The sequence below is a fragment of the Sceloporus occidentalis genome, unplaced genomic scaffold (genome assembly GCF_023333645.1).
Source record: "Sceloporus occidentalis isolate IW3139 unplaced genomic scaffold, rSceOcc1.0.p SCAF_7, whole genome shotgun sequence".
Taxonomy (NCBI): Eukaryota; Metazoa; Chordata; class Lepidosauria; order Squamata; family Phrynosomatidae; genus Sceloporus; species Sceloporus occidentalis.
Window position 1 is genome coordinate 38,415,331 of NW_028316987.1, and position 25,192 is coordinate 38,440,522.

At 40.2% G+C, this 25,192-nt stretch overlaps 1 protein-coding gene across 2 annotated transcripts in view; it reads right to left on the minus strand.

The window, feature by feature from the left end:
* Window positions 1–437: 437 nt before the first annotated feature.
* Window positions 438–25,192, minus strand: part of ITPRID1 (ITPR interacting domain containing 1) — a 57,905-nt gene continuing 33,150 nt past the window's right edge. For both annotated transcript variants that reach the window (XM_089532640.1, XM_089532639.1), the window contains exons 10-15: window positions 12,238–12,320; window positions 9,719–11,185; window positions 7,469–7,596; window positions 6,447–6,558; window positions 5,500–5,856; window positions 438–3,080 (exon numbers count right to left, since the gene is read on the minus strand). In XM_089532640.1, the coding sequence (XP_089388766.1) occupies window positions 3,024–3,080; window positions 5,500–5,856; window positions 6,447–6,558; window positions 7,469–7,596; window positions 9,719–11,185; window positions 12,238–12,320 (2,204 nt within the window). In that variant the 3' untranslated portion in view covers window positions 438–3,023. The remainder of the gene's footprint in view (window positions 3,081–5,499; window positions 5,857–6,446; window positions 6,559–7,468; window positions 7,597–9,718; window positions 11,186–12,237; window positions 12,321–25,192) is intronic.

Sequence of the window (25,192 nt, forward strand, 5' to 3'; positions counted from 1 at the left end):
AGAAGCATTTTAAAAATGAAGGGATTTGTTAAAAGGAAGTTGAAAGAGGGGGTTAAAATTCTGAGGAGGGGGAGGCCATATAAATTTTGAATTAAAACACAAGATAGCTTTTTAGGTAGACGCCCATCTTCTTTTTAAAAGTTCATTTGATTATAAGACCAGGGAGCTTATCACACAAAGATATGAGCCAGCTAACCTTTACTGTATTCAGTTCAGGATCTGGGATGCTCTCAGATGTTATCAGACCTAAATCGCCACCAATCTAGCTGTGATGCAGCTGCCCAGATGCATCCCGGGTCGAAGTCTCGCTCAGCCTGCCATTTATTGAAGTCAAAAACTCTCTGACTTTGAGAAAGTGCTGTAAATGAGGCTTTGACCCGGGATGCATCCGGGCAGTGGCATTGCGGCTAGATCAGTGGCGATTTAGATCTGATAACATCCAGGGGCATCCTGGATCCTGAACTGAATGCGAAAGAGGTAAGCCAGCTTATTTGTTCGTGTGATAAGTTCACAGGAAACTTTACAAATGGGAAAATAACAAATGCCAGTTTCATAGGCCCAAATTAGGGGTGGACAAAGTGCAACCCTCCAGGATGTGTTGTCTCCCTCTCTTACTTTTTGTACTGTTGACCCTTTTCCTTCTTTTCTTTATCCAGTCTTTGTGCCTTTGCGTTTTATAGCTCACTTGGTGAACTGTTCCTTCTTAAAGAGTATTTTTCTGGGTTGTTTTAAGCATGCTGTTATGCACCCTTTATTAAAAGAACACCCCTGGATCCCTTGCTTTGTGTTAATTTCACCCTATGTCTCTCCTCCCATTTCTTTCTAAAGTCCTGGAGGGAGCAGCCCTCTCCCACTTGGGACCTTATTTGGCCACACATGATTTTCTTTTTGACCAATTTCAATCAGGGTTTCATATTCCACAGAAATGGCTCTGACTCATGTTCTACATTATATTCTAGTTTGGCGTCAAACATCTGTGTTGATCCTAACACATCTCTCTGTCACACTTTGGACCATCAGATCCTACTATTCCCAGTTTAAACCTTTCTTGTTGGACCATTCATTTCCTGTTTCTTTTCAGGCATCTATACTCTCCCTGTAACTGTAGAGGTGCTTCAAGGATCCGTGTTGGGTCCTCTTCTTTTCTCATTATATATGCTTCCCCTTGGATCTCTTATTACAGAAGTGAGTTTTAAATATCACATTTATACAGATGACAATCAGATCTTTGATTTATTTGACACTGCCATGTGGAAGTCCATGATGGATTGCCTGTTGAGTACTTCTCAGTACATGACCAGACACTGTCTTAAGTTGAACATGGATAAAACAGAGATCCTGGTGTTTCAGCCTGACCACCCAGAAGCTCTACTTTCATTAGCTCCACTATGTTTAAAGGATGATTCACAGCTCTGTCTCGGTTGCCTGGGACCTTGGATTTTTGCTGGATGATCATTTGTCCCCATGACCCTTTATCGACGCAACTGAAAAGGCATGCAGTTTCCATCTTTTGAACATCCATAGCATCCATAGTTTTTTGACTGTTGACACTACCTATCTCCTCGTCCAGGCCTTGGTTATTTCACACCTGGACGAGGTGTGAAATATTAGCTTAGAGGCAGGTTTGCCTTCCTGCTCTCTTTACCCCCTGGTTTTAATCCAGAATAGTGCATCGGGGTTGTTTTAAATCTTCCTAAATATTCACAAGTCTCACTTCCTCACAGATCCCTCCATTGGCTACCAGCTTGAGTCAGGGTTCTTTACAAGCTTTTGGTCCTGGTATTTAAGTCCTTGAGCTCTAACCTCCCTCGGTATTTGACAGCTCACCTAGCATGGTACATACCATCTAAAAACCTAAGAACTACAGGTAAAGGATTGTTGACAGTTCCAATAATGCATATGGCTCTGTCAAGGTTGCGAGCCTTTCAGGACTTGGCTCCACATTTGTGGAAGAGTCTTCTTTTGTATCTCTGGCTGGAGGAGGATATTAACCATTTTCATAAAAGGCAGAACACTTTTTTCTTTAACTCATCAGATTAAGTTGCTGAGTGTGTTTAAAACTACTGGGGCAAGTATCAACTGATGGGGTGTTAAGGATTCTAACTTTAGCATATGATAGTGTTTGTTTTATTGTCTTGTGCTTGATTATATGTGTTGGTATTCTGCCCTTTGGCAAAATGATGTTATAAATAAATGTTGTTGTTGTTCCAGATTTTACCAGATGGTGACAACAATAATCTGTCAGTTTTGGCTATTCTGACTAGGGCTGCTGGGAGTTGCAGCCCAACAACACTTGAAAGGCTGCACTTTGCCCACCACTGTCCTAATTCCAGTTGTCAGTCACAACTGCTGAATCAATGAGAACTTGGTAAACCAACATCTAATTGAATTCCACTGATTGAACAGGTCTGTTCAGGTTGGGATTATGAATTGGATTTATACCATCTACAGAATCCACACAAGGAATTCCAGAAATGAAACGCAAATTTAGAAAAGCAGTAGAACCACAAAACATGAGCATCACCCCACTGGGGGTTCGGGGGGGGGGGGATACTTAGATAGATGAGTTCTTCTCCCTGTTGTTTTAAATTTCTACCAGAAGATGGCACTTAACATCAGGAAATCACAGTACCCAGTATGAAAACGGTTACTGGAGAAGATCACACAGTGGGCATTTGTCTGGAAACCCATTAGTTCTAGCACCAATCCCCTATGTAACAGGCTTTAGGAAGATCAAAAATCTTCAGCAAGTACAATTTACACAGAACTTCCATAAAAGGTTCTATCTCTTGATGGCTTTTTCAGTCAGTGTACCCTCCTTGCCTCTTCTCCGTAATGGTTCTAATCCAAACCTGTCCTTGGGGCTTTTCATCTCTCTGCATACTTCTCTTTTTGACACATTCTCTCATAAAAAGTGATTTTAATGTTTATGAGTAATTCTCATGTATATAAAAGAGCAGCTTAGTTCCCATTCTGAGAGGTGCTTCAACGAAAATAGGAAAGTATAATTGCAGAGTCTTCCATCAGTCTTTTCCTTCTGCTGCATCATTGCTGAAAGAATTTCGGAAAGATCTTTTCAACTAAGAAAAAGATAAGAATAAAAGAAATAAGGAAAAGGAAAACAAATTAACAGAAAGTTAGCCAGATTAACCATTTAAAAAATATAACATAATATTGACACTTAGAATAACCTATGAGGGGTAGACTGTGAGGGAAAGTGGCCATGTTAGTAAAAAGGCAGATCCAATTGCTGATAAAGTTATCAAAATCTACTAAGGCCATTCCTGAAAAGGGTTTGTGGAGGGGTCGGGGAAAAGAAAGAATGCTTTATAGTTCCTTGGAAAACAAACTACTATCTATTGTTGACATATATAGACATATATCCACTTATGTCAGTACAGGTTGTTTGAAGGAACATTGTAGGAGGAAGTATATTGTATGTCTTTGTGCAATGGCCCCACTGAAAATGTATAACTAAAGCCCAGAACTTTAGTGACAATCCATATTTTTACTTGGCAGTTAACTGAAGCTTTCTGGAATTGGGATTCCAAGGGGAGAGCCATAACTGGGGTGTCACAGCTGAGAAGGTCTCTCTCATCTTCATGCAGTGCTTTGTCCTCCCTGGTGAGACACAGAGGAGAAGACTCTCCAGAAGACCTCTATCCTCAGGCAGACATCTATAGGGAGATGTACTCCCTCAGTTATTGAGGTTCCAAACCATTTAGGATTCTCAATGCTATCCCAATTGCCCCAAATAATCCTGTCACAACCATATTTAGTCATAGTGGCTCACAAATAGTGATATGTGCTAAGTGACAATTGCTTCACAAGAACTTACAAGCTTCACTACATTCAAAATGGGTGTCACATGCCTGAGGTTCACCTCTGTTGGCCCATGATGTAATTGAAAAGCTTCATAGTTTTACTACCAGAAAGAAGTTTGGGGACATCTTCCTGTATATTATACAGCCCTTCCCTTACATGGGGGATCCATTTTGGAACACCCCCCCATGTAAGGGGAAAACTGCACATTGAAAACAATGGGATGTATGCATGCAACACACAGACCATTCATTAAATTGTACTGCGGCTTCAGCATAAGTTGAAAGTTGTGAAAGGGAAGCCCGCATATGGCGTGGGCTGACTGTACACAATCAAGAAGTGTCTTAAAAGGAACAGGGGAACTTGTTGCAAATGCCTGTTTCTTTTAAATGATATGGATAGAAATAGTTTGATGCACTGTAGTTGTTTATGTTAAGTAACTTATAATTATTTTATGCACCTCCTTTACCCCTTTTACTTTAGAATCCAATTTAAGGAAAATGAATCCCTGACAGTTAATCTAACAAAACGGGATTAGCATAATCATTTTTGTTAATTAAACCATCCATGCCATTGTCATTCCTTATGGCCACATGTGGAATGGAGGGAGGCTACATTGGACCCTGAAACTACCAGAGGTACTACAGTATATCTGCTGCTGTCAGGTTAGAAGCTCATATGTTGACCACCTCTGCCATAAAATAATAAAAATAACTATAAATGTAATAATAGCGTCCCGAACTGTGCATTTTAGGCTCATACTCTAAACAATCTTATGTATACAAGTGGAACCTAGTGCAAGGAGATACTGGAGTCATAGTATGTTGAAGATACATGGCAACAGTAGATTTACAGCTTTAGGTTTACAGATGCTACATTATTGTATTCTAAGATATGGAAAAGCAGTTTGTGGCTTGTGGTGGGAATATGGCTCTGAACATCAAAACAATTTCTTCCATCTCTTGTCTCCCTGATTATTTTTATTCCAAATGTGGTACAAGCCTGGCCACAGTTTCCCACACAGAGACTGGCATTATTGACATGTGCAGGTATAAATTCAATTTAGGCTTGTACATGTCCCTTTTTTGTTTATTGCAGAGGTTGGTATTCTTTTCATCTCTTCACAAGGATCAAAGCATCCCACCCATCACCCACTATTCAGCTACTGCAGATACCATGCCACATGGCCAGTCAGTGGTTGTGGGAGATGAACTGGAGAAACATCTGGGTATGTCCATGTATCCAGAAACAAAGTGATGATATCTGCCACTGATACCTCGGGACAAGTACAGCAGATCTCAGTGGTTGATGTTATCATCTTATATCTGGCTATGGGGGCATAGCCAGATGCTTCTCTAGTTGCCCCACTCTCTACTAGTCTATTATGGATTACTGTGCCCTAAAGGATCTTATACACAGAGAAATGAAATGATTTCAGACTTTTATGCCATACCTCCGTGGTCCAAAAGAAAAGAACACATTTGAATAAAAATGACATACCTGAGTACATGAGCTGTCTAACTGCTCTTATGGTTCTGTGGCATCTCAAGAGTTCATTCAAGAGTTTGGTTACTTTTTCCCATCCCACCCCACCACACCCCAGAATCAGAGACAAGAGAGTGTGAAAGGCAAAAGTTCCATCCCTGCTCTAGGAACCTGAGGCAAATTAATTCTTACATTCTGTATAAAGGCCTTGAAGTCCATTTTGGCCTGAGAAGGAGCTTTAGGTTCCTTTTTACTGGTGCGAACTTCCTCGGGGTTTGATTTAGAACTGGGCTTGCTTGCAGCCAAAGCTGAAGCCTGCAATTCATCTTGTCTGAATGGAGAGGCCGATGAGGTGGATGGGACTGTGGCACTTCTGCTTGGTGTTCTCCTGTGGCATGTATTTTTTGAACACTTGGCTTTGGCATTGAAAGAAGGAGAAGCAATATTTGGGAGACTGTGGTCAGTTCTAGATGCCTTTTCATCCCTCCAATCAGGAATTCCAAGTTCTGAGCACAGGTGAGACTGTTCGCTTAATAATTGATCCAGATGCTGGGGAAAAAAGAGCAGAGATGAAAAAGAATGAAAGAAAAAGATGGATCGGTCAGTGTACAGAGCAGATTAAGATTTAGTGCTATTTCTGCACAGTGGTGTCACTAAGAGGGTGCAGGTGGTGTGGCCTGCACCAGGTGACACCCTAAGGGGGGGTTGACACCACTGCTCCTCAAACATCTGCATTTTTGGCAGAAATGGGTGGTGGTATTAACCTGTATTTCTTTAAAATGCTGGAGAGATAGTGTGAATGGGGTGAGGCTCAGTGAGAGGAGAAAGGAGAGGACTTAGGGTTTTTTTTTAATGAAATTTAAAATTTCAAAATTTAATTTTTTTAAAAAAATAAAAATAAATTTTCTATTTTTAATTTTCTTTAAAATTTCACCAAATTTTCACTTGAGAGCTGTTTGACATCACTGAGGAAACCAGGCCTTAAAACCAGGAGATTATAGGAAGCCAGGGCAGATGCTGCAATACTCTGGCTACAGTGTGGCATTGCCTCAACTCTTTACCCCAAAAGGTATATAGAAGAAGCTCCATGTAGACTTCAGTGTCACTCATTCCCCAGACTATCTTCTTGGAGAACGTACCATAAGAATTCCTTCCCTAACCTGCCGCATACGATCTTGCAGCTGGCATTCCAACTCAGCCACCTCTCGACGCACAGCCTGCCGTAGGACCCGCAGTTGTCTTCTTTCTTCTCTGTGGAAGACGCCAGAGTAACAAAGACAAGAAATGGCAGCCTTTAGTGTAGCCCCCAAATGGTTCAAATAGCTTTCTTACATACAATGTTTTTTATCCCAATAGTTTGGGATTCAGATTTAGAAACCAACTAATTCTGTATTTTATTGAAAAATTCTTATTCACACACTGAACATTCATATTGTACAATTTCAGCCAACTGTGGGAGTATCCAGATTGATTGAAAGTCCCAGATTTTGTTCCTATTCTTTCCTGTTTTATACTGAATTGAAATAAATTGACCTGGGAAATGCGTATAAAAAGCCTCTGATCATACCAGGACCTAATAGAAAATATTCTGGGATAAACAAAGCATCCGTGGATCTCTACAATAAAACCAGACAGAAGAGGAACAAAATTTGGGACTTTCTTGTCTTTTAAACAGTCTGGGTACAGCACTCTGTATTTTCAGCTAGGATGGCCCTATCACTAAGACTGAGACAATGACCATTAGGCTGCAAATGGATCAACATCACAATTTGCTTAAAAGTTCCTTCCGAGACCCCATCCCCATCCATTCCCTTTTGTTGAAACACAGAACTATGCATACTACACAATCGATCTTCTCCTCCCTCCTCTTAAATAAGCCTCAAGTGTAGCAGAGAATGGTTTTTCCATCAGCAATGATGAAGTAAGATTCAATGACCAGTGCAGTTGGCTTCTATACATGAAGCAGGGAAGAGGACCCTTCTTTTCCGTTATCTCAGACAGCAATATGTCTTGGACAAGCAGGCCTGTTGAGCACCAGGGCTAACTGTAGGATTTCTCCCATCCCACACTAATGGTGCTTTTCATTGCATGCATTATGGTGTGAAAAATGCACTGTGTTATACAAAAAAATAGCAGTTGCATATATATGTGATGCCATTACCGTCCTTCATTGGACATTGAGGTGAAAAAGAGAGCCTCTTGCTCTATCAGGTGCTGCTCAATCTCATCCAGACGTTCTTGAAACTTTTTGCATGAATTTTTCATCACTTCAATTTCATGGACTGTGCCCTGCATCAGAACGATACAGCAATTTACTATGTGTTCATATCAATGTAAGGTAGGTAGTGCCAACTCAAGAAGCCCTATGTCTTGGACTGAATCAACCTGAGAACCTCCAGTTACTAATAGGTTCTATAGCTATGTCAGTGAATTCACATACTTCTGCATATCTACAAACAGTAATGCTTTCCCATAGAACATTGTTAGCAATACTCATTTTTCTTCATTACCATCCACCACCCTTTTCAGGGAGATTTTGGAAATGTGCATTCCCTGTTGCTCACATCTCCAAGCTAAGGACATATGCACACAGCATTTCCCCCCCATTCTTTCTTAAACATGAGTTCATAGTTTAGGATGAACAGGCAAAAACCACAAATCATGCGAATGAACCTGGATTGTTTAATTTACTTTGATTGCCAATATTGGTAAAAAATTACTGTTGTGATGCCATCATATTATTTGTTAGGTTTACTGAGGGGGAAAATGCTACTTTTCAGCAGGTCATCAAGCAGTCTACACAAATTATGTATTATGAAAGATCCTTGGACAGTTGTGTTTTGTGAAACATTGCCATCTTGTGGACATTTGTAAATGTTAGGGCAGTTCAGAAAAGTCATGCATAAAAAAAATTAAGATGGCACAAGTGACATCTTTATCAAATAAAATCATATGAAACTGATTTTACATCATTGATATCTATGTTATTTACATCAATCTGGGAATCAAGTAAAAATAAATTGATATTAAGTCCCCTCCTTGGTATACAGTATGGCCTGATACAACCATTTCTCTCAATGGGCCCCATGACTAAGATAGGATTGCAGACATAATTTCCCAGTGCTCTGAACTGCAGTGCCTCAGGAACCCTTTGCTTGAGGCACTGTCAAATGTAGGTTTTGGAGGTCATATTTGGTTGCTAACTACTATAAATAAGAATTCTTTAATACTGAACTGGATCCCAGCCCAACTGGATCCCCCCCCCCCCCAAATGGGTGAAAAACTCTCAAAATGTAAAAAAACAAAAACAAAATCTTGAAGTAGTTGATCATTTTGTCAGCAAAGTATTCTAGTCAAGAACAAGAAAAATTGGTTAGCATTCTTTATATTCCTATTGTGAGTACATGGAAAGGCAGGCAGAGTGCTGTCCTCTGACTCCACCACCAAGCTCCACGTATTTATCCAAATCTGTCATCAGAATTTATTTGTGCACATCCTATATCCACACACTATTGGTACCTTGAAAAAAGCAGTTTTTCATCACATAGTGAGAATGGAAACATGAACAAATTGTAAATGTGTAAATTCTGTAAATTAATATAATCCAAGTTCAGGTCCCCAAATTTAGTTTGTCACTGTTTGAATAGTGTGACAAAATTAAGCCTTACAGTTCCTGCTTTTTTATCTTTTTTTTAAACAAAAGGTTAACTTTTTCTACTCCTCCAACAGACATACATGAAGTCAGACCAAGGACATATCAAGTCAAATGTTTATCTATAAGAATATCTATTTTTCACCTTCTGAGATTGGCAACCATCTCACCTGAGACATCTCACCCTAGGCACTTGTACATTTCTGAGAACTGCCATGCATGCTGGCAGGGGGTGGTTGGGTGTTCAGCAAAGCTGAATATGTATACTTGAAAAATGTGTACACTTGAACAATGTTTTGCGACTAAAATGTGTACATTTGAAAAAGACACACAGAATGCTTGCATTAAGGCAAAAATACATATATTAGAAAAATGCATTCATTTTGGAAAATATGGACAAATTGTGAGAAGGGGAGGACTTTCGTAAATTAAAACAGAACTGAAATAGATGAGAATACTGGTGGGATACTGAGAAATACAATGCAAATGTGTCAGATAGATGTTCACATTCTTAATAGCAGGCAATGGTAAAGAGGTCTGATGAGATCCCTGCAGAATGACTATCAGAGCAGGCAATACTAGGTTATACACAAAAATCGTCTAACAGGAAACATGTCTTCATGGTCCTGAATAATCTGAAGCCCATTAATGTTCCAGACCCATCTGCTGGTTACTTGACAGACATAGTTTTACTGGTCAAACCAGACTGTACTGGCTAGTTAGCAACTATAACCATAATTCATTCAGAAGTATACTTACAGAAGAAATATTTCTCATTGTTGTATCCTGCAACAGCTTGAGAGTTTTCAGAAGCTGTAACTCTGTGGCGGCATGAGATGAACAACATGCCATAGGGTGGTTGCATGAAGTAGCAAAGGGGAAAGTGCACATCAAACAGCTGTGATGGGAGTTCAGTGAGCAGCAGTGACCTCTGTGCTGGTCACACCAGGCATTGAAAGGTTCATGGCAGTAAGATCTGTATTTCCCATAAAGTCCTGTGTCTAGGGAAGTGGACTTCACAAGATGACCATGCTGGTGAAATGGAGGAAAAAAATGAAATAGGGGGAGAGTTTCATTTTTTGTTGGGCTCTTGTCTGTTTGAATAGAAGCTTCTTTCATTTGCTCATCTTCCCCATTTGATGCCACTGGGATTGATGTCAGTACAGGCTCATCCTTGGAGTTCTGGGGCACCTTGGCTGAGAAGTCCATCGACTGGCTTTTTACACCAGTTTCACCCAATGAGATGCTCTGCATATTGGACACTAGTCTTGAAGACATTTGGACAGTGACAGATTTAAAGGGGCTATTACTATTCATTTCAAAGCAAGGGACATGTTCCTCTTTTCCCAGTTCCATGCTTGCTGGTAACATGTCCAAGGATCCATCTTCTCTCTTTCCAAAGTAGGAAGTATCACCAGGAAGGAGGCTTCTGGGAATAACATTGAGCTCTGGTTGTGTAGCTTTGATTTCACAATCAGTTCTATCGGTCCTGGTTGCATCCAAACGTATAACTGGATCACTTACATCAATATCCTGACAATTGCTTGTGACATCTGTGAGTGGAATGTGGGAGTCCAACTTTCCACAAACCTGCAAATCATCTGGCTTCCCTGCAGTACCTACATCTATACCTTCTAGACATGCATCTTCTTTAATTTCTACTTCTTCAGTCAAATGTTCATCGTATTCTTTTCTGTCCTCACAGAATTGTCCCCCATTACATACAATGAAAGGTATGGAGTTTTTATTTGCTGGAGTTACATCTACATTGGAATTTACTTCATTACAGTGTGAAGGACAGTTTTCTTCTGAAGAGTTAATTTCAACTTGATTCATACTATCACTGTGATGGCACAAAAGATACTCTTGCACACAGCTATCTCCCTTTTCCAATTCTCCTTCTCCACTTCGTGTCTCCTTCTCATTTATTTGAAATCCAGTTTCACTGGTAGTACTCTCCATCTGGCCACCAAAAGTCACATACAGATCATCTTCTTCATTTATAGAATAAAAGATTTCCTCTCCCTGAAAAGTATGTTCTCTGCTCAGGCTGGGCAATAATACATCATGATGGCCACTGTCTACTATTGATGTGTCAGTGGTGGACCCCTCTGTATAGGACTGAAGGTCTGTGCTTGTTGGAACTGAATCTTTTCTGTGTCGTAGAAATGATTGTCCATCATGGGAACTGAAGCTAAGTCTCAGGTTTCCAGGCAAGGACAGGGCCTGGAAGAGAAATAAAACTGCCTTTACATCCCTGTGGGTTGACCCCAGAGCAAGTTCGGATTAATGAAACCAATTTAAATTCAACTAATCTGAACTGCTTTTATGTGGTTATGTGGGTGCACCTGTTTTAGATTGTAAGCCTGAGGGCAGGGAAATGTCCAATTAACAATTTGTAAGCCGCTCTGATAACCTTTTGGCTGAAGAGTGGGGTATAAGTAAATAAATATTATATTAATATTATAAACTCAGTAGTACCTGCCTCAGAGAAAACATGTTCAGAATTGTCCTATTCAACTGTCTCCCACTTCTTCGTTCAGCATTTCTCTTTTTGATTTTGTAGAGTAGTGGTGACATTTTCTCACCAAAGAGAGAAAGGGCCCAAAAAGACAGGCCAAAATAAAGCTGCTTCGGGTCACTTTGGAGGTATGCTGTTTAAATGACACATGCATCTTAAGATGCCTAAAGCAGCACCAAAGCTTTGGTGCAGTTTCTGGTCTCTTAGGATGCAAGCAGCATTTAAACAGCATACATCCAAAGAGAGTGTGAGAACACAGAAGCAAGCACATATAACATGAGAGCTTGCAATATGAAATCCCTGGTATGTGTAAGGAGAGGCCAACACATCCCTTCATCCTCAGAAAGCTGCCTATGTCTGCTTTAGAATTTTGGCAGAAAGACTGTTGCAGTTGGCACTGGGCAAGTAACAAGTAAAAAAAGAACATAGAGAGCTTCCATATATTTGAAGCTTGGGGTGAGGGTTCACAAGACATCAGAGATAACTTCCACAAAGGCTTCTGAAACCTGGGACATTTTTCTTAAAAAATAACCTCTGAAAAGTGTAATGGTCAAGACTGGATATTGATTAATACTGTTCAAAATCAGATTTGCATAAAAAGAATGGACCTACCTCATAAACAATATTAATAAATATCCAGTCCTGACCATTACACTTCTCAGAGGTTATTTTTTAATTTCTTTATTCCAAATGTTGAACCTCTCCCAAAACTAAATGTAATTTCCCCATAGATTTAAGCTTCTCATTCCTTACTCACCTGTAGAGGTAAGGGCTCAGAAGGATCTTCCAGAAATCCACTGCTGTCAGATTGGCAACTATTTGTTCTTGTCATTATCGTATCTATAGACATAATAAAGAAGAAAAACAATTAAAATTAAAATCTACACATTCTGTTTCTGAACATTTCTGTATGAAACCATGTAGGAACTGAAGAGGACCATCCCAAGGGAGGTGAGATGCAGAGAAGAAGTAAGAGTATGCCTGTTCACGCACCATGCATCTCTCTCATGTATAACTTGAAGAAAAGCCTTTTCTAAACCTGACTTGTACACACACATAATGTCCTTGCAAAAGCTATGCTGAATGCAAGTGGAGCAGTCATGTGCAATTTGCAGCCCACCACACTTTGGAGACCATGCCATAGCTCCACTGCATTGCTCCTGCTGTAAGTATGGATCATGCTGTATCTGCTTGCAATCTCTTTAAAGATTAAAAGTCTTTCAGAAAAAAGAAATGTAGATGTAGTATCCCCCAATTCAATGCCACAAATTTGGTGGAACAGACAAGGATTCTTAGTCAGTTTCTGAACAGCTAAAAACCCAAAGCCTTTTGTTTGGAGGCACACTGTTAATTGAGATGCAAAATTGTTTGTTAAACTGAATCGACTCTTCAGAGCAAGAGAGTGATTTAGGTAAAATTTGGAGAAGTTACATTTTCAGGAGGATTCTCAGAATTGTAGTCCAGAATAGTAACTTTCTCAAGATCTGGATCTAAGGTTTCATGATTTGTCTTTCAATCTAATGCTGGAAATTTAACACCCCAAGGCTAAGATCCTGCATTGTTAGGTGCAGCTACAATGATGGAACTCTGTCATTGTAGCTACTTCTGCCAATGTCACCACCCAAAAAACTTACCTCTTCAGTCAGGCAGCACTCCAGCTGAAAGGTTTCTGAGGCAGTGATGATTAGACCAGTAAGAAATGATGATGGTAGCACTCTTCGGATTTTTTGGGACATGTCTTGGTGTCCTGACACAGTCACTTCTCTCAACATGCCTCATGAATGGGATAATACTGCAGTCATCTTTTTTAGCACCCTGATCTGCAATGCCTCAGTCAATGCTTGAGATGCTGCCCGGTTTAAGAGGTACCTCTTTTGGGATCACCTTTGGTCATTAATGACCATAAACATGAATCCTGAAAGTTATGGGATTGTAAACCCAATTTACAATATTGCAAATATTTCATAGGATGCCAGACTAGATTCTGAGAGTGGACAATGCCATGGTCTAAATCAAGGAAGACCTGTTCTTAGCAGAATTTCTGTGCTACATTTTAATTGGTGGCTCCTGCTTGTTTTACTATACACATTGTTTTTCTTTGTTTTTATTATGATATTATCTCTATTTTTAATTTTTAAAATCAAACAATTGCTCTTGTGTTCACAAGGGTAATTGACAATATACAACGAAGCTACAATACATTACACCAAGATCAACCAAAACAGAACACCACAAAATAATGGACAGCAGGTGGCAGCAGGAGACAAACCTCCATTGCAGAACTTGCAGCACTGGAGCACCACAATGCTTTTGTTGGAACTCCTTTGGTGTTCTTAGAGACTCTGGCCTTTGTTTTAGAATGCCATTATTCATGCTGGTCATTTTTAAAAAACCAACAAAACAGAAATCTCTTTTAAAAAACAAGGAAAGAAACAATGTCCTCAGTACTAAACATATTTACCTGGGCAAAAGTTCCATTTAATTCAATGGGACTTTTCTCTCTATAGAGTGCCAAAGAATTCCACTTTAAGGGCTGCCTTGTTCTACATATATTTACTTGTATTTTCACTTAAAATCACCACCATCCCCACCTGTTCCCCAGCACTGAGACTCAAGGAAGCTTACTAAAAACAGAAAACAGATAAAGCAGAGAGACTCAGTGTGGCACAGTGGTTTGAGTGCTGGACTAGGACTAAGAGACCAGATCTGAATCCTGGCTCAGTCATGGAAACCCACTTGAGGAAGTCACATTCTCCCAACCTAAGAGGAATGTTGTGGTAAACCTTCCCTGCATATATCTTGTCAAGAGAAGGTCACCTTAATGCAGAGTTGAGTTGAAGGCACATAATAACGGCAAAAGAGATAAAAAGCACGTTTCAGTAAAAACGTATGCACCATTAAAATGTAATTAAACTATCAGTAGAATTAATAACAATTTAAAACATAAAAAGTAAAAATAGTATTACATATTATGAATTATATTCAGTTCCCAAGGGTCTGTTGAAATATAAAAAGTCATCTGCACACAGGACACTATGGAGGGAGACAGTCAAGCTTTTCTGGAAAAGGTATTTGAGAAGCTGGAAACAACTTCCAAGAAAGCCCTCATAACATTCCTTGAACATTCCCTTCAGACATTTGTGTAAGTTTGGTGGGTCTGAGAGATGAACCTTCCCTAAAGATCTCAAGGGTGATCAGGGTGATATGATAGAATATGGTCTTTTCGCAACCTAAAGCTGAGCCTGACAGACCTCATTTCTGAATAAATATGTGTTTAAAGCACTAAGACATTGCATTCCTTATATGTTTTGATAGAATGGAACTATAACTAATACACAACAGTAGATGTAATAATACCCTCCAACTGTCCTGATTTGGCAGGGACGGTCCTGATTAATCCTTTGTCACCTTACATTTTCAGCTGCTTTTGAAATGTCTCTCTACTCCTCTCATTTCCCTCTTTCTCTTTGGCTTACATCACTTGCTGCTAACTGACCAAAGTCCAAACATGGTTTTGTACTCAACTTGTATTTAACTTTGCAGGGGGAGAGGAGAAGAAGGGGCAGAATCTTGCTCTTCCCAGTGGGCTCAAGGAAAAGCAAACTGCTACAAGCTCTCATAGCTTGCATATTCCCACTCATTAATAACTTTTGCCACCTTGGCCACCCTCTCATGTTACTTGGCCACTAGTGGCCTAATTTTTCATCTGTGAAATGTTGGAAAGTATGATCATGTTTTTTGCATCTGCATACAATCAGGAAAATCCTGCTACATCTAAGTCTTCTATAAGAACCAGTATTTATTAAGATGACTCACATGTGGTAAAGCTCAACATATACATTAAGACCAGAACTTCTAGGTCAAGAAAGAAAAAGCTAGTTTTCCTTTAATTATTATGTATTTATTTCATTCATATTTTGCCTTTCTCCTGACATGGGAGCTCAACAGATATTTTGTACAATTCTGTTAGAGGATTAGCATACCATAGTGGACAATAAAGGAAGATTTTGTTTGGTCCATTTTTAAAGCCTAATTCACAGTTTTTGGATAAATTTGAAAGTCACCATTGTCTCAGATACTATAAGTTAGAGGACACTGTACAGAAAGCAGAATATGTTATAGAAAATGCCATCACACTAGTGTGACATAGAGATTTGACTAAAATCTATAATCTTGTAAAAATCAGCTAAATTGATTATGATCAACATGGAGGATTTGGTATTTTATATGAAAAGGCATAAAATTAAAGCCCATTTCACCAGGAGGTTAGTATTCTGGCATTTTTTGCTGATAAAAATAATCTAGTCTTGGAATAATAAGAAAGGTAACATTAGCACCAAACCACCTTAACAATGGCCTGTGACTCTCCTCTCCAATCCTGTAACTAAGATATCTTTGCCAGGTTCACACAATGTCCTTCCTTCCCAATTTTTCATATTATCTTCATCTTACTAACTGGCTTTAGTCCAGTTTCTAATCCCTGCCAAACAGTGAAAAAGCCGGCTGACATCTGCGCCGAGTTCTAATGAAATGAGGCACAAAGCTACAAGTGTCAGGAGTACACAGATCCTGTTGCAAACGTTTTCCCTTCACAGTTTCTCTAAGAGGAGCTGGCTCAAAATGAGTGGGAAAGTCTGCATTTCTGGGAAGCCTGCAACCTAAAGGTATTTGAGGAAGGAGAATAATGTATCATGGGGAGGGAAATAATATTTTCATTTATCAGACAGGTTTCCTGACAGTCGAGAGACTCTATCAGGAAATATATTAGAGCAGCAAGGCATTTCAGCACTTTCCCCCACTTTATTCATTCCATCATTCCTTCATTCATGTAGAGCAGCGGTGATGAACCTATGGCACATGCGCCCTCTATGGCACATAAAGCTATCTCTGTGAGCATGTGCACCATCCATTACTTTGATAAGAGTATAACAGGACACTTGTTCCTCCTCTTCCCCTACTCTCCCATCCCGTGAACTGTCTCTGGGATGGGAGGATGGGCGAGGAAGAGCTGAAGCAGGTCTGTTCCTCCTCTTCCCCCACCCTCTTGTGCCTTTAACTTTATTCCTGAATCCAGTTAAAGACATGGGAGGGTAGGGGGAACATGGAGCCAGTGCACACTTATGCCTCTTCATCCCACCCTCCCATCCCTTTAACTGGCTTCCCAGAGCCAGTTGAAGGCAGGAATGGGTGGGGGAAGGAGTGGACCAGGCATGTACCTGTTTCTTTGCCTCCAGTTCTATGTCTTTAACTGGCTCCCCAGAGCCAGTTAAAGGCAATGGAGGGCAGAGGCAGTAGCGGAGCAGGCAGGGAAGGAGTGGAGAGGGTGGGGGAAGAGGCACAGGCACACGCCTAAGGTGAAACTGTCATTTATTATTCCCCCAGGGTGAAACTATCATGGAGTTTGCTTGGCAAGATTCATCAGAGGGGGATTTGCTATTGCTAGCCTGAGGCTGAGAGAGCGTGCCTTGGGTTTTTCTTCCTGGAGGTCCTGCCCCCAGAAGGTGGAAGTACCACCCTCAGGAGTCCTGCCCCAGAAGATGGAAGTCCCACTGCTGGAAGTCTCACAGCCAACCCCAGCACTGGGTGACACCCGGTGCAGGAATGCCACTAAGTTTGGGCACTCAGTCTCTAAAAGGTTCACCATCACGGATTTAGAGTATTTATACCCTGCTCTTCTGCCACAAAGCCTCTCAGAGCAATTTTGTTGTTGTGTGCCTTCAAGTCATTTCTGGGTGGGTGGACTGTACAAAAAAACACATGTATTTCACCCCAAAATTCATCTGCAACGCTTTGGGATGTTTGAAGATGGGGAAAATATTGCTGAGGAATATTTGTGTTATTTGTATCTGAGGAATACCCTGCATTGGGGAGGAAACTACAATAATTATTGATCCTTGCAAGTAAGGACAAAATTATTAAGGATTCATATTCCTCAACCATTAGTGGAGAAAAATATGAGAAATGTGAAACAGGCTACCATGCTGCATTCTTTACAAATACCAGGGAAAGATAATTTGGCTTTACTAATAGAGATCATCAGGCAGTAACATTTGCACTGATGTCATTGCTTCATTGAACGAGATATCAGAGCCAGATTTGAGTTACTCTTGCCAGCTCTCTTACACATCTCTTACATGCTCTCTTCTGCAGCTGCTGTGTGAGAGGGTTGGGCTACATCCTAATGGTAGAATGACTGCTCTGTAGACCAAAGATCCCAGGTTCAATCCCCATCATTTCTATATAAAATTGGGCATTAATGGAAGGTTAGTGTATACCAGCCTTCCCAGACTTGGTACCTTCTAGATGTGTTAGTATGTAATGCCTGTCAGTTCCAGCCAGCATGGCCAATGGTTGGGAGAAGAGCCATAGCCCTAAGCATCTGTAGAGTACAAACTGGTAAGTGCTGATAGCTGAGCTGGATGAACCAATATTCTGACTTGGTATTTCCTAAGCAAAGGTTCCATACATGTGTTTTGCTGCAGACATGGATTTGCTGTTGTAAATTAATCTCACTGTTTTGCTTTATTTGAGTCATTTTTCCCCAATTAGGATGGACATTTATTCCCCTAGACACATTATTTATTGTGTGCACTTTTTCTGTGTTTGTTTCTCTCTTTTTCTCTCTAGCAAGCAATTTTCCTATAACTATATGTTTCAGAACATTTTCCTAATGTACATATCTCTGTAGAATTTTTTTAAAAAGAGAATTCCATCATAAAAATTCAGATGACTGAAAGCCAATGGATAACTCCATTCTGCTTTGAGCACGTCTTTTGGAAGTGTGAGCATGGCCATTCTTACCAAGTGAATGCAATGCATTGGCACCTCTTTGTGGAAAAGCAGGGGAATGTCTAGATGTCAAGATAGACTGGAGAAGCAAATCAGATTGTTCTGCCCTCCAAATACACTCCTGGAAATAATTTAATTTTACTCATTACTCCAGGATTGGAAAGTAAAGCAGTGAAACCAATTGGCAAGAGATTCAAGAGGACAGAGTCAAATCAAGGAAGCCATGGCTCTGAGTTTGCAAGACCTGAGCAGGTATTTTGATAAGAGGGTGACTTACAGGTCTCTCACTTATGGGTGGCCATAAATGAAAAGCAGATTAATGCCAATTAATAATAACAATAGCAGCAGCAACAAAGAAAACAATACATAATTCACAAAATATCCAATGTAGAACTTGTTACCACAAGGTTTGGTAACAGATACCAGTTTAGATGGTTCTAAAGAAGGCTTAGACAAATAACTGATTACTAGGCATGATGGCCATGCGCAATTTCTAGATTTCAGAGGCATTGTGCTACTGAATAACTGATGACTAGAAATAAATAAATAAAACTTTTATTTTTGCCCCACTTTTCTGTAATAGAACATGTCCTTCTTATGAGGACATGCTCATGTCCTTCTTATGAGTTTCACAGAGGCACTTAGCAACTGTTGAAAGAAAGATGCTGGAGTAGAAAGACTGCTTGATCTGGCAGGGCTTCTCTTATGTTCTTAGTGGAGATGATAGACTTTTGATACTGCACCTTCTTTTAGCTTCATCTTCTCTAAGCCAGAATTTTAACTTAGCTCTGCAAGGAAGCTGTTATTGAAATTGCTGAAGAGGAAAGTGATGCCTGAGGTGATGTGGCAATTTCTCCCAAAGTACATCAGCTCTTTGGGATTATGTGTCACATGCCACAGCCATTTCTTTTCTCATATTTCTGAGCTGCACTAAGAGGCATTCAGGGGGTCTCCGGGTATCAAGGGCTTATTTGAAGGCAAGGAAAGGGAGAAGCAAGATTGAAAGATAGGTGTCTTTGAGTGACAAATTGACATGCTTTTGTTTGTTAGCATGCCAGTATGGGAGCAAGGAAGAGAAGTGCGGCTTGGGACCTCTGTGATAAGCTGATGGTGATATTAGGAGAGTCACACATGAACTCATATGGCTATGATGCATAATTGTTCAACAGCAAGCTAATGCTGGCAAACTCCCAAAACGTTACCATCACTAAATCATCATTATAGCACTTAGTGGCAAAGACAGGTTCTCTGCTTATCTACATTAGTTGGTGGACCTTTTAACAACCAATTTTCCTCACCCTTCTAGGGATGTAAATTTTCCATAATTTCATTCCTGCACAAGAGAAATGAATTTTAAAAATGTTTCCTCCCCACTGGGCCAGATTACACAAGGTCTTGCTCATTTTTCAGTGACCTGCCTCACTGTAGGACTTTTTGTGAAAATGTTATTACAAAAGACCTCTTTTTTTTTTTGTTAAACACAGTTTTTAAAGAGCTGCTAAGAAAAATTGTTTTGTGAAGTCAAAGGCTTTCATGGCCGGCATCCATAGTTTTTTGTGGGTTTTTCAGGCTATGTGGCCATGTTCTAGAAGAGTTCCTTCCTGATGTTTTGCCACAGATGCTGGTGAAATGTCAGGAAGAAACTCTTCTAGAACATGGCCACATAGCCTGGAAAACACACAAAAAAACTATAAAAATTATTTTGTTCGCTCTTGCATAGAGACGAAAAACATTATGGATATTAATGGCTCTGTAAAACCAACCAACCAACCAACCATAGCATATATATATATATATATATATATATATATATATATATATATATATTGAGGGCCAGTATTCTGTATCTGTTACTTAGGCGTGAAGAAGACGGGTGGCAAGGAGTGGCCTCTGACCGCTCCAGCTGCGATCAGACCAGGACTGTGGTGACTGCACAGCTCGCTTCCAAAGTGGGCTGCTGCTGCAATCCCAAATGGGCCACCAGCTTTACCCCCATTGGCGCAGCCTCAGAATGGTTTGTGGTCACCATGGGGGCATGCGTCATGTAAACACCATGCCCTCAAAGTGGGCAGAAGCCATTTTATTTGGCCCCTCTGTTTCAAGTCTTGGTTAAGTATATTTTATTGTATTACCTCTCCTGTCCTGCTCCCACCTGAAACCTAACAGAAATATTATTCATCCATGAGATGATCACTGAGAGAGTGGACTTCCTTCTCTTACATGCAGCTGATGCCCAGTAAAGTAGGCTGGAAAGGGTTATGACCATGACAATAGCATTACAATTATGAATAAGTAGTGATTGTTAAAACAGAACAGTTATGGATGAGCAAATCTAGGTAACTGTTCTGTATTCACAATCACTACTTGCTCACAATTGTGTCACTATTGCCATGATCACCCCCTGACATGCACCTAGTTTACTTGTCATCAGTTGCAGGGGGAGAAGAAGGTCCATTCTGTCAGTGATCATCACATGGATAAATAACATTTCTGTCAGGTCTTGGAGGGTCGGGCCAGGAGAGGTTACTTAATTAAGTATACTTAACTAAGTAGCTGACACAAAAAACTTGCCCTCAATACTGCCTTCTGTCCAAATACAATTTAATTCTATTTCTTCCTCTCTTTTGCTGCATCTCTTCCTCTGAACAAATGTGTGTATGTTTGTAGATGAGAGACTAAATACAGGAGCCATAGGATTTCGCAAGAAACCTGCAAGGCAAGTTATGATGAAATGTGACAAGGAGGGGAAAGGATTAAGTACATAATACCTTTTGCTGTGATCAATAGCATTTGACAAGCAACTACCATCTGTGAAAACCAATAGAACTTGCCCTGATGCCATTTAGAAACAGGAAAATTACTGTGGTGTGTTCCTCTCTCTCTCTCTCTCTCTCTCTCTCTGTCTTCCGCCATCAAGCAATCATTCCCATATGTACTTTAGAGCAGGATAATAAACAGGATTCACACTATTGGAACATAGTCAATTAAGAAAAATGCCAATTGCCTTCTGCAGATATTCCCATGGAGCCAAAATGTATGGTGGGGAGATGATGGGTGGGAGAAGGAGGAGGAGTGAAGGTGTGATAATTAAAAGAACTGCCACTTAATAAGTCATGGGAGCTAATATGTCAGCTTAGCATGCTGGAGAGGTAGAATATACCCAGCTGCTGGAAAGACTCAAGTGTGGTTTGGTCCCTGGCACCACTTGTTGGGACAAGATGAATCACAAATGCTATGAAAGTGAGTTTCCAGGCTACCATATGCCAGATGGAGGTGGTTACTTTTCTGATTGATTGCCTCTTGGGCTGCAAAGAGGGCTCCTCAGCCAGTGACTGCTGCCATGTTGGCACAGTCAATACAGGGAGCAGCCCCATTTCTTCTTCGGTTAATGCCCCTACTGTCTGGGAAAAAAACAGCTGACCCAAGCTATGGGGCAAAGAAGGGGGACAATTTAAAAAGGAAGGGATGGGAGACACAGAACATCACTACATGGGAGCACTGTTAGAGTGAAATTCTCTGTTTCTGACTGTTCTACCGTAATGCTACACAATTAACTGAAGTGAAACAATACTGAAACATATTTTAGCTGCGTTTATATCCTTCCCAAAGACGGGCCAAAAAAAAAAAAAAAAAAGGAAGTTTGCATTTGTGGGCAGAAGAACTCTTTTCCAAAAGAGCGAAAGTAAAAGGTTTACATGTTGTTTTCATGTGCCTTCACATCGACTCTGACTTCAGGCAACACTCTCATAGGGTTTTCTTGGCAAGACTTCTTCAGAGAAAGGTTGCCATTGCCTTCCTCTTAGGCTGAGAGAGGGTCACTGGCCCAAGGTTACCTCGGGGGTTTCCATGGCTGATTGGGGATTTGAAATCTGGTCTCTTGGAATCCTAGTCAGCAGTTAAACCTTTGCACCAAACTGGCTTACAACATCTAAGTGAATGCAAATAAGAAGGAAAGACCATGACTGGCCTGCCTTGATGTTCACTATATTATGTGGCTTTCAGCACCTTTGCATAGCCTAGCGGCCAGTATCTTCAAATGACAGTAGCTAGAGAGATAGCTAGACAGATAGCTAGATGCCAGTAAACTAAGCACAGCCCTCCTGCTTGGAGCTAGCTGCCCATCAGACATTTACTGGGGCTTCCTAATACAGGACAGAGTGAGGCTTCATTACAGAACAATGGTGCTTGCTGCCAGAGCTTACAGATTTGAATAAACAACAAATAAGCAACATCTGCTCCAGCATATGTGTATGGTGGGGAAAAAAGTCACAAAATAAAAGAATTTGTAAATGCCAAAAGCAACACTAAACTGCCAGTGCTACTGTAGAGTGAATTTTTAATTGCACATGCATACAAGGCAGGCTGTGGGTATTAGTCTCACATATGTCTGGTTGCTGCCAACCTGGGAGTATAGATGAATTTAATTAAATAAGGATTATCCCTTCTCCCCAGTACAATTACTTATTTATAACAATGATAAAACTGCCTAATAAGAAATTGTAATCTTTTTTTTTTCCTTAAAAAAACATGCTCATCCACATACCCACTACTGCTCAAAAACACTCTGGTATTCCTTATGTCATTTAGGGATGCTTGGGGTTTGAGTGTCTTTTAGAATTACATCTGTGCATTCTGCAAAAGGGGAGGAAAAGATTAAAGGAATCTCATGACACAGTTAAAGAGAAAAGAAACAAGACTGAAGAGAAATGATACATAGCAGCCAAGGGATGGTCTTTCTCCAGAACTGGCCCTACTATTAAAGCAGCAGGTTTGGGAACTTGTGGAAGTGCAGCAAATGATGAGTTATTTACCTTTACTTACTTATTTATTTAATTTAATAATAATAATTTGTTTTATTTATATACCGCTATTCCAAAGATCATAGCGGTGAACAGCAAGTAAGCTAATTAGCAAGTAAGCTAATTTGCCCCCAACAGTCTGGGTACTCATTTTAGCGACCTCGGAAGGATGCAAGCCTGAGTCGAGCTTGGGCCCTTTTGCTGGTCTTGAACTCGCAACCTTGTGGTTTTGAGTGAATGGCTGCAGTACAGGCATTTAACCACTGCGCCACCAGTTTACTATTGCATTGTTATTGTTCTGGATGGTGACTGGTTCTTAAGAAGTCTTTTTTTGTTTTGTTTTTGTTTTTTGTCTTTTGACCTCATTGGTCAAAATGACATTTCTAACTTTGCGAATGGTGTACCTTGAGTTGGCTATGTAAAGGAGGCTATTTGCTGCTCTGATTCAGATAGCAAAATTTCATTTATGCAGGTGCAGGCAAGTGCATTGGATCCAAGGGCCAAATATTCAGATGGTACCCTGAACAACTGGAAGTGTGCAGGCCCACCTCCTGTTTTGAAAAACAGGTTTATTTTCTTTTTACATTAAACAATGCAAGGAGGGCCTTAAAACCAATTAAAATATGAATTGCCACTCTTGGAAGGTTTGAGGAGAGGCCATTCATTTAGCTCTTTGTTGTTGTTGTTGTTGTAGATTTGAGGAATTTGGAGAAGGTAAGGGCCACAAAGAAGCCTTGGGCTGCACACACAACCACAGGGGCACACTGATTTATGCACAGAATTATAGAGTTGAAAGAGACCACAAATGTCATCTAGTCCAACTTTCCATACTGTAATATATAGCTAAACCACTCCTGAAAGATAGCATTCAGTCTTAACATGAAGACCTATAAAGGTGTGTCCACTGAGTTAGTCTATTTCACACGTGAACAGCTATTACCATCACTTTGTAATGGGTAGGCGGACTTTTTTCCTCTTGCAATGTAAATCCATTGGTTGGTGTACTAATATCTGGAGGAATAGAAAGCAAGCTTGCTCCACCTTCTAGCAATTGGACAGAGGGCAGAGGACTAACCATACAACTAAACTGAACATTATTTTCATCAGTCATGTCCATATAATGCAACTGCTGACCCTGACATAACTACAGTCCAAGCATCTGTTGTTCTAACGCAGGTTCACCTAAGGGCAGAAAACCTATTCCCAGTTATCTGCTTGACTGATTCATGATTCAAGCATAAGCTCTTTTTGCATTACAGGAAAACTTCATCTGCTGAATTTTTGTCTGCCATCTTGAAGACCCCAAAATCCTACCCATCCATCCCCCAGAAGGTGGACATCACACTGTGTTCAATATTCTTTTGGGCCATTAAAAAAAATACATACAAAAAAACAAAGGAACTGCCATCTTATGTGCTTCCATGCAGGATCAATCTGGGGTCAGCAATGGGCAAATAGGTGATTGTGCAGCCAAGCTAATATTCTGTATACTAATGCATTTTGATTAATCATAGAAGACTGCAAGGGCCATCAATCAAGTCTAGTCAACATCTATTCTAAGCCTTATTTGATGGAGTTCAGGCATGTCGGTTTTGACAGCTGAAAGGAGAACAATGGCACTATTAACAGTTGCAAGTACCATTTTCTTTATCATACTTGTAGCCACAAGCGCCAGTTGGCCTCAGTCATTTGATCCCTAAATCTGTTTATTGCTGTAAATGGTATTTAAGAAATCCACATATTTCTTACCTGATTACAGACTTTAGGAATAAGGAATTACTTTTTAAAAGTAACTTTCTAAACTCTGATGGTATTTTATATTGAAATGTAAAAATGAGGACTAGAATCCTCTTGAGGTAGAATGTATAATGTAAATACATTCAAATTAGACATACTTACAGTCCTACATGCTAAGAATAGCTTTGTGTAATCAGAATTCTCAACTGCAGAGAGAGCAGACCATAAGTGTATTCATTTGAACATATTTATAGTCTCTCTATTGGAAGGGTCAGACATGGAAGGGTCAGAGCAAAAAAGTTGGGGCTTGGAGACATGTCCTTCACTCTTTCATTTCTGTAACACTTGTTGTAGAGCTTCTGAAAACAGGGTACTGTGCAATCCCTT